The sequence below is a fragment of the Cibotium barometz genome, chromosome 26 (assembly GCF_041138505.1).
Source record: "Cibotium barometz isolate CiBa-2024 chromosome 26, ASM4113850v1, whole genome shotgun sequence".
Lineage (NCBI taxonomy): Eukaryota > Viridiplantae > Streptophyta > Polypodiopsida > Cyatheales > Cibotiaceae > Cibotium > Cibotium barometz.
The window spans coordinates 43,131,351-43,141,319 of record NC_141071.1 but is presented as its reverse complement, the minus strand read 5'-3'; the positions used below and the strand labels follow the sequence as shown (position 1 = coordinate 43,141,319).

At 40.4% G+C, this 9,969-nt stretch overlaps 1 protein-coding gene across 3 annotated transcripts; it reads left to right on the top strand.

The window, feature by feature from the left end:
• Window positions 1-1,067: 1,067 nt before the first annotated feature.
• Window positions 1,068-2,513, top strand: LOC147623996 (uncharacterized). Of its 3 annotated transcripts, none has more exons than XM_086820914.1 (4): window positions 1,544-1,617; window positions 1,820-1,923; window positions 2,014-2,187; window positions 2,279-2,502. In XM_086820914.1, the coding sequence occupies exons 2-4, from the start codon at window positions 1,907-1,909 to the stop codon at window positions 2,289-2,291; spliced, it is 204 nt and encodes a 67-aa protein (XP_086677040.1). In that variant the 5' UTR covers window positions 1,544-1,617; window positions 1,820-1,906; the 3' UTR covers window positions 2,292-2,502. The 3 variants fall into 3 exon arrangements, with proteins under 3 accessions (XP_086677039.1, XP_086677040.1, XP_086677038.1); XM_086820912.1 differs by lacking the exon at window positions 1,544-1,617 and adding an exon at window positions 1,660-1,764 and having other exon boundaries at window positions 1,853-1,923; window positions 2,279-2,513; XM_086820913.1 differs by lacking the exons at window positions 1,544-1,617; window positions 1,820-1,923 and adding an exon at window positions 1,068-1,298.
• Window positions 2,514-9,969: the final 7,456 nt, after the last annotated feature.

The window sequence follows — 9,969 nt, the reverse complement described above, 5'->3', positions numbered from 1 at the left end:
TTCATTTAAAGGTGAATTTGGGCTTATCCTGGATTCATCTTGGTATATAAAGAAGGGAAGTAAGAAAGTCACATTAATGACCTTTTGAGGCCAAAGTTGGCCTGTAAGACAAATTAGATACATTATTGGCAGTACATTCCACACTTTGAGATGCTATAAATGACACTAAGAAAAAGTGAAAAAAAAGTAAAAGCGCATCAAATAGAAACTTCTCTCGATAAGTGAGAGAGAGGAGAGAGTTGTGTGTGTGCGTCTTTGCATCGAGTCGCTTAATTACCTTTGCATTGAGTCATTGAGTCATACTTGAGTTGTGGATGAGCTTCACATGCTTAAGAAAAGTCAACTAATGTATGGTGTTTTTTTCATAAGGTCGATGGCCACCGATGAAACACAATTGTTTGAAGATGTTTTGCTTGAGGAACAGTCGTACCGCTCGTTTGTGCATTGCTACAGAGGAGTGTCGCAGGTTGAATGTACGATACCTCAGGCGAGGTGATATGATGGACCATTTGCGCAAAAAGTATCATATCAATGTAGATATTCCTATGCGAAAGGGTGGTGTCCTCTAGGTCATCGCACTCAAGAGGCCCCAAGAGCTTTGTACACAAAGCAATGTCATGCGTGCTTTGAAAATCTGGACCACAAGCTCAACAAAAACACGAGGACTCAAGAAGCTTGACTTAAAAAGAGGGCTGAAGAGGATTGGGATGCAATGGGTGATGATGAAAGATTATGCTTTAAAAGCAAGGATACTTACATTAGAGAGAAGGTCGAGAGTGCAATGCAAAAATACCTCGTGGGAAAGGATGTTCGCTTGAGTCGCATCAACAAGCGGATTGCTGAAGGCTATGAGAAACATGTGAGTATAGAATAATTGCTTTGGTTGGTAGTGCATTATATTCATGTGTGTTTGCATCATTTTGAGTAGTGTTTTCTTAATTTAGAGGCGCTTAATAGCAAGGATAATGCAACGACATCCACACCCGCCGTTAAATGATGGATCACGTGACGAAGTAGTCACTCCGATAATACTCTCCTGATAGAGGCTTAATGCTTTTTTCTCATTCTTTTTTACAACGTGGTAGAGGTTCTTTTATTGTTATTAAATTTATATTGCTCATTCTCTTTTGTAGGAGAAGTTGGCGAGCTTTGACGATCAAGGGCCACTTTTAGCTCCTATGAAAGAGGATAGCGCTCGTACGTTCTTCGAGGGAAGCCGAATCTTGTGCTCATTGCAAATCGGTGAGCCAATGGAAACTCCCCTTGCAACTCATGCGCAAATGGCCAAAAAAGCGAAGGTGTGTTAAAAATAAATTCCTTTATGTAAACGTTGCTTTCATAAAGTGTAGAATGGAAACTCCCCTTGCAACTCGTGCGCAAATGGCCAAAAAAGCGAAGGTGTGTTAAAAATAAATTCCTGTATGTAAATGTTGCTTTCAAATGTTTCTCTAATTTTGCATAGGTTGGCATATCCACAAGGCTTAGGTCTCCTACTATTATTAGTGACTCCCCTCTATCTAGCACAAGTGCTCCCATTACCGTAGTCATTGCAAATGGAAGCACAACTATAGATGCTAACTTAAGTCAACCTTTGAAATGTGATGATTTCATTAAGAGGTAAGGCTATTTAATAGAAGTCTTTTATCTTTCATGTGTGAATCATTTTCTACTTGCATGTATGATCATATGTCTTTTACACTATCTAGGTTTGAGAGTGGTCTTGCTATTCAGTTTGTGTCTCATGCATCGAATCAAGTTGTTGATGTATGATCATATGTCTTTTACACTATCTAGGTTTGAGAGTGGTCTTGCTATGCAGTTTGTGTCTCATGCATCGAATCAAGTTGTTGAGGTTGATGGTAGCCTTTTGGAGTCAATTGTGACTCAAAAAGCATCGACACGGACAATGAATTTGTGTCATATGTAAGTCTATTTTTAAAAAAAGACTTGATCTTTTCCATATGCATATGTATATTGCACGGGTGTGACATCAATGAACCGCTTAATTTATAGGTGGTTCGAGAACACAATGCCAAGCCATGTCTTCGAAAATGCATGGTTTTGTGACAGCCTTTGGTATGCCTTTATGAAGGCATGTCGAAATCAAGAGGCAAAAAAGCTTGATAGTTACTTTGGAGAGGTAGATGTGGCAAAGTACTTGTTTATCTTCTTTCCAATTGTGGATGGGTAGGTCTACTAACTTAGTACCTTTGATGTTCAAACTATCTATTAGGATGCTTAATTGTTTAATGTGTTCTTGTTGCTTCTCATTCTACAGACATCATTGGTAACTTTTTGTGTTGTACAACAATATCCATAAAAGGCTAGTGCGTTGTCCATGGGAGACTCATGGATTACTATATCTTGATCCACTCTCAAGGGTAGTGTCTCCAACTCATTTGTCATCTGTTTATTACAGGTACATATTGGCTACTTGTTTTGTTATCTTAGAACAAAAAATACCTTTTTTTTACCATCTACACCAACTATGCTTTTAGGGCTTTGCAAATCATGGCTTCACATTGCTCTAATGTTCAACTCATTGAGGGAGTTTATGGAGAGGCCTTATGGAGAGGCCAAGGAAGTCCTTAGATACCTTGGAGAAACCACATGTAATAATCCTGGCACCCTTGTGATCACTAACCATGAAAATTTGTATTGGTTCACTCATTCTTTGATTCTTTGGCAGGTGCCGCAACAGCCTAATGCTATAGATTGTGGATTCTATGTCATGGCCTACATGAAACGGATGATTGAGGGGGCATACGGAAAATGATCGAAGAGCTATCTAAGATGCTTTTCTTGAGTCTTATCTCTAAGTTTCACAATTAAGGAGTTGTACTTGTGTCAATGTACAAAAGATAAAGATAGCCCTAGAATGATGGACGTATCTACAAGCCGGGGGAAAAAACCTCCTAAATAGGAAAAAAGTGCCCCGGTGGTCCTAAGTGTGTTCACACACATCGCTGCCTATATATATGGCAACAATTTCTAACTTACATATGAATTTCTGGGAGCTTTCCTTTGGCTTGATGATTTGAGGGATCTACTCTTGTTTGCAACAAGAGTGGCCACCAATTCTTTAGAAGAGGGAATGGTCAAAAACTGATGTTTAATAAACTTACAGTTTTTGGCTTTGGGGAGGAGTAGAGTAAAAGTGCATAAAACACTATTAAGTTTCAACAAAGGGGGAGGCTTCTATTTATAGGAAAAAGTGAGCTTCTAACCAAGCAAATTGATTCTAGAATTTTCCAGATTAGTTTGGTCAATTTTTGACCATTTTTGGGTGAGTTTAGCTTACTTTTTGGAACTAGACTTGAATTAGGAGAGAGATGAAATATCTCAATATTTGGAACTAGACTTGAATTAGGAGAGAGGAGAGATGAAATATCTCAATATTTGGGAATTTAAAACTCCACCACACATGTGAAATAGGCACCTCCTTCATGAGGGGGAATCCCCATTCATTTTTTTAGTATTTTCTTTGGTCCTTAGTCCACTCTTCATCTTATGTGAGTATTTACTCATTTTTGGGGGGATTTTCTTTATTTCTTCTATTTATCTCCTCCATACATTTGGATGAATCTGATTGGCCCCTCAGAACCTTAATTTAAAATTTTGAAAAAATCTGGAGCCCTAAGATAAGGCCTTTTGAACAGATTATAATTGATTTCTAACGCACCTTCTGAAAATCTTTTTGAACTTCTGTTTTGGAGGAATTTATTTTAATAAGATGAGATATTTTTCCATCCAAAAATATCTAAAATCTGAATAACCTCTCTCTAGAACATTTTCTCTCTTTAGGCCAAAACAGGTAGAAACAAGATCTTTTATATTTATGAAGAGGGATTTGATTACAGGGGAAGATACTGGATATCTTGAGGGGTTGGGGAGGAATCTTACACTCAATCACCATAGCTACTCCTCATAATGGGACCGTACAAACATGAGCTAGCGGTGTTTAGATAATATAATATGAGGGTGGAGAATTAATATCCAACATCCCCCTCAATGTCCACCCACCAAAGGTGAACTACCTATGTGGATGATAAAGATGCTGCTCTATTTGATTCTTGTTAAGAGCCTTTGTGAAGATAACTTTCGAGTTCTCTATCGTTAGGTAGTAGAGCATATCTCGACCTCCCTGAATATGATAAGCTGGCACACAAAGTGATAATGAATCTCAATGTGTTTCATGCAACCACCATGAACCACATGATTCCGAGTGTAACGTCCATACAACTTTGGTTGTCACATTGCAATGGTTGAAATTGCACCACTCCCTATCATTAGGAACTCAATGGAGTCTTCTTGGGCCCTTTTATTTGGCAGTTTAAGGAAGTCAAACCTTTTCTCTTAAGAAGAAACGTTTTCTAATTTGAAGCTTCAAAACGGCTACTTTATTCGAATTTGAATTTTGGGGGGAAAATGGAATTTAAAATCTAGCGGATAAAACCATATCATGTAACATATCTATAGAAAGCTCTTGATGCGTAGATCACGGATCTATAATCTCCGCTCAAATCGGAGCTTGTATGTAGAAGTTATGGAGGTCCGAAAATTGTAAAATTGCCCCCCCCCCCCCCCCCCCCTTTTTGGGGGAAAAAGTGTACCCTTTGACCACTCTTACACCTCTCTTACAAACCCATGGTTTTTGCTTACATGGCGGGCTCCTATTTGTCAAAAAGTTAAACGTTTCCATAACCTCATGGCAAATTAAAGGGCCCAAAAAGACTCCATTGAGTTCCTAATGAGAATCGTCCTCAGCCCCATGGGTAGAAGCATGTTAACGTGCTACGCTTTTTATGCTAGTTCACATGTGTGAACAAGCATTCCTAGTTAGCATAAGTTTAGGCATGTAAGTCACTATATTAGTAATCATATTTAAAACTTCTGGCTGATACAAAAAGCTCAAATGAGCACTTCAAAAAAAAAAGAATAATCAATGAAAGTTGTGGTATATTGAATTACGAACTAGTCTTTGAAGCTAGTTAGCATGGGCATTACAGTGGAGTGGTGGCGTGATGAAGTGCAAAGGCCAGAGCACCATGGAGCCTGCAAGCAAGGCGACGCATTTGCGTTCTCCTATACACAGAAAACGCAGAGCCGCGTCGCCTTCTCCTATACACAAAAAATGCAGAGCCCCTTCTGCTTCTCCATCTCCCTGCAAAAGCGCAAAGCGATCTCAAGGTTCCCCAATGTCCCACTCTCTCTCTCTCTCTCTCTCTCTCTCTCTCTCTCTCTCTTGTGCGGGTTCTGTGTGTTTTCTCTTCTACTTTCGGCTTCAGTACCACAAGAAGCTCCATGCAATACAGTTGAGCACATTTCCATGCAATATAGTTGAGCACATTTCCCTTTACAATTGAGCACATTTTCCTTTGATGTGTGCAGGCCGATGGAAAGCTTCGAAGGTCGTGATCCCCATGCAGGAAAAATTCTGTACAACTTTGGTAGAGTTCAATGCTGCTTATGGCCTTTCCATGGAGGGTTTAGATCCCAAAATGGTTAGGTGGGAGCAGGTCACTGATGCTGAATGGTTTAGTGTGTTCAAACAAACAAAGGATCCCAGCCAGTGCTGCATCAAATGCAGCACCATCCACACCGAAATGTATGAGTCGATGATGAAACTGCACTACAATGTATACCAGAAGGCCCCAACCAACATGGAAATTTCCTCTGCATTTGCAAAGGGTTTCGTGAAAGAATTCAGTCCTGCCGTGATTGCAAGCGGGCAGCCATTAGGTTCAATTGGGCCGAGTTTGCAGTGCAGTACTTGCAGGATATTCGAGAGAAGGGCTATTATGAGGGCCATGTTAACAAGTGGAGACTACGCAATCTTCAGCTTCCAGCTTCAAAAATTGAGGATGAGTCTGTTGACATCTGCGAGGAAAACATGGCATTGGCAGGAAAGAGTACTGCCAAATCTACCAAGGCCACACTTCAGCCTCATCAAGATAGTCGACAGGAGATGGAAGCTTCTTCATTTTGTGGGTTGGAGGAATGGCAGTGCATGAAGGCAGTTGTCCTTCAAATGAAAACACAGCTACATTATGAGAAACAGAATCTAAACAAAGTGCAAGAGGGCCTGGAACTTGCTAGGGCTTTGAATGCAAAAAATGTGGTCACTCCTATTGTCATGGCCATGAGACAGAGGTTGCAAGCAGCTGAGATGGAGTTGCAGGCTCTATTGCAAAGCAATGATGTGGATGCCCAGCGAAAGATGGAGCTTGAAGTCAGAATAGAGACAACCAAAGACACCATAGAGGCTATGGGGTTTCCTCTTCATGAAGATGACCCCATAGATAGTGACATAGACATAACCTGTAAACTGGTAAGTGTCCGTAAGTTTCATCTCTGCACTTTATGTTTGGTACATGTGCTCAGGTAACTCATGTACTTACCATGCTCTTTTTGTCTTGGTTTTGTAGGTTGAGGTGGAAATTGCAAAATCCAAGGTGCAGAACTCTGAAAGCCAATTTGAACTTCTGATGCACATGCAGTCCAAGCTGCAGGGCTCGTTTCTCCAAACTGCCCTAACTAATCTAGCCCTTGCTAGTTTTATGAAGGATAGAGAGGTGCAAGACAGCATCGGAACAAACCTGTGTACTGGCTGTGGTTTGCCCCTTGAGGTCCAACCATTCCTTGCAATGGTCAAGCTCCCTTGTGAGCATAATTATCACCTTTTGTGCTTTGCTGCTACATGCTCCCTTGGGACCGTATGTAGGGCTCCCTTCTGCAAAAAAAGCATACCTACCGCATGGTTGTGCAACCTTGCAACACAACGACATCCAACCACACCAGAGATTGGTAAGAAACCATACTTGAATGTATGCTTGCTAGCTAGCATACAGGACATATAGTCTGCAAGCTTGATCATATTGGGAATAAAAGGTGTGCTAGTTAGCATAATGAATATGCTAATTAGCATGCCAGGTATGCTAGTTATCATACTAGATATGCTAGTTAGCATATACAGTATGATAGTTAGCATATTGCATATGCTAATTAACATATCCAGTATACTAGTTAGCATACTAGATATGCTAGTAGGATGCTAACTAGCATATACCGTATATGCTAGTTAGCATACCCTGCATGCTAACTAGCATCCTCGTTAGCATACTCTGTATGATCCTAGCAAGCATACCCTGTATACTAACTAGCATAGCATATATGCTAGTTAGCATACCCAATACGCTAACAAGCATACCCGATATGCTAATTAGCATATCAAGTAGGCCTACTAGCATATCCACTATGCTAACTAGCATACAGGTACGGGATATGTTAACTAGCATGCTAACTAGCATACCGGATATGCTAAAAAGCGTATCCAGAATGCTAATAAACACAACGGATATGCTAGTTAGGATACTGGATACGCTAACTAGCATACAAGATACGCTAATTAGCGTAACCAGTATGCTAACTAGCACACTGGATATGCTAGTTGGATGAGTGGATGCTAATTAGCATATCCAATATGCTAGTAAGCATATTGGGTATGCTTATTAGCATATCGGAGTTAGCATATTGAATGCATATCCAGTATGCTAGTTAGCATATTGGATTGCTATCTGAAATGCTAATTAGCATACAGGATATGCTAATTAGCATATCCTGTATGCTAACTAGCATACTGGTTATGCTAATTAGCATACTGAATATGCTAGTTAGCATACTTGATATGCTATTAAGCATGTTGGATATGCTAATTACCAATTTTTATATGCTAGTAAGCATTTTGGAGCATATTGGATTAGCTTAGAGGTTATAAGGTCTACTAGTTAGCATACTAGGTATGCTAGTTAGCATATTGGATATGCTTATTAGCATACCGGATATGCTAGCTGGAATGATAGTTAGCATACAGGATATACTAATTAGCATATCCAGTATGCTGGTTAGTATACTGGATATGCTAATTAGCATATCTTGTATGCTAACTAGCATACTGGATATGCTAATTAGCATACTTGATATGCTATTAAGCATGTTGGATATGCTAATTAGCATATACTGTGCTCTAGTAAGCACATAGAAGCTTTTGGGTACACTTGAATTGCTTAGAGATTATAAGGTTTACTAGTTAGCATACCTGGTATGCTTGTTAGTATACTTGATATTCTAGTTAGCATATATGATTATGCTAGCTAGCATACACGGGAATGCTAATTAGCATACTGGCCTAGCTGCACACATAGTTAGCATATGAAATATACTATGTAGCATACATGACATGCTTATAAAGGGTGTAATCAAAGATTTTTTTGTTGCAGGCCTCTCAAAGCCCCTACATGATGTGGGCAGTGTGCATGACACCAAAGGTAAGGGAAAGGCTGCAAAACTGAGAACCCTTCGACTGAGAAGGGTGGTGAGCTAGATACAATGAATGAAGGAGTAGATGTGGGATCCCAGCAAATGCAAAGTGCAAGCATGAAAACAATAGAGGAAGGCGGTGACATGAGCAGTAAATCAGAAGAAGATGATTTTTTTTATCATGGTTCCTCATGCGCGTGCCATGCCTGCTGCAACAACTGACACAGTAAAAACTTCTCAGCAGACAATGGCTAGTGCCAGTGCATCAGGGGAAACATTGAAGACTAATAACATAGAGGACCCGCAGGAAGTTGGTGATAACAGCCCTCTCGAGGGTTTTTTGCGAAAGGCTAAGGCAAAGAGAAAAGTGGGCCCGAAAGAGGTACCTGAAGAAACTGCAAGCAACGGCTATGGTTCCCCAAAGAAGATGGAGGACAAAGCTGAAAGCACCAAAGGTGAAAAGAAAGCCACCCGCTCAAGAGCTTGCAAAAAACTGTGGTAAGACCTTTCCTTTTTTGCCCAGATTCTGTACTGTAAGCAGGCAACTATCACTGTTCAGTTGTTTAGCCTTTACTTAGTGTTCCCATACCTATGCCCTTCACTCTTATGGCTATGCCATTTTGAAAACCTAATGCCTCTTGTGGCTGTCATGTAATTTTTTTCATTTTCCCGGTGAAAATGTCTTTGTGTAATATAATGTTGAGCAGTAGTCCATTATAATTTTCTACCAATCTATGAACTTCTCACTTCGTATCGTTGTTTCTTTGCAGAGGAAGAGAAACTGGCATTAATTGCCTTGCCTGATGTAAATGCTGCCATGCAATGGCAAAAATTACAAAAATGGCGAGTCCGCAAAGCCAGGCAGATAAGGAGACAAAAATTGGAGATTGAAAAGCGGCTCGAACGATATTCACAGCGTGCCCGTAGAATTTTTGAGCACCTAAATTATGTTCACCCATCAGGGGAGGTTATATATGCTGAATGGTATCCTCTTCCAGACCCAATATGGGTGCCTAAGCGACTGTGTGATGAAAAAAGGGCTCTTTTACTAGATCTCAATGGTCTTTTGCTGAGGGTGGTAGAGACTCGCTTCGACAAAAAGCCCCCTGCATATGCAGATGAAATGTTAAAATACAATGTAGAGGATAAGCAGGTGTTCTCGCAAGGACAGCCACATGTTTTTGGACTGGTGTCTTCAGTTCTTTAGTGTGTATATTTGGAGCACAAGCATGCATCGTAAAGTCATGAATATTTGCAGGGCTGTTTTTAAATTACAGGTGCCAAGGATTGCCGATTTTTTTGCGCAAGAGCACTGCAGTCCGCAACCCTGGCAGATCTTGAATAAACCTGTGTTTATGAAAGATTTAGCCTTGTTTTGGAAATACAATCTGGCGTACAACGCCCAAAACACGCTTCTGATTGATGATAGCCTCTACAAAGTGTTTCAGAACCCAGCACAAGCTTGGCTCGTTACTCCGAAGCTAGAGGACCAGAGTGCTGAGGAGAGACAACAGTTTCTTATGGAAACTTTGAAAGACTGGCTTTTTCTTTCGCTGCAGTCGGATGATCGGGCAGCGTATGTGGCTGACAATTTCCTTGATACAGGCTCTGATAACTTCTCTGATGCAGTCATCAAACAGTTGCTAGAGG

Coding starts and splice junctions, on each gene's coding strand:
- LOC147623996 (XM_086820912.1), top strand. CDS start 1,675: ATGTATGATCATATGTCTTTTACACTATCTAGGTTTGAGAGTGGTCTT. Junction 1,765..1,852: donor CATCGAATCAAGTTGTTGAT/GTATGATCATAT, acceptor CAAGTTGTTGAG/GTTGATGGTAGCCTTTTGGA. Junction 1,924..2,013: donor ACAATGAATTTGTGTCATAT/GTAAGTCTATTT, acceptor CTTAATTTATAG/GTGGTTCGAGAACACAATGC.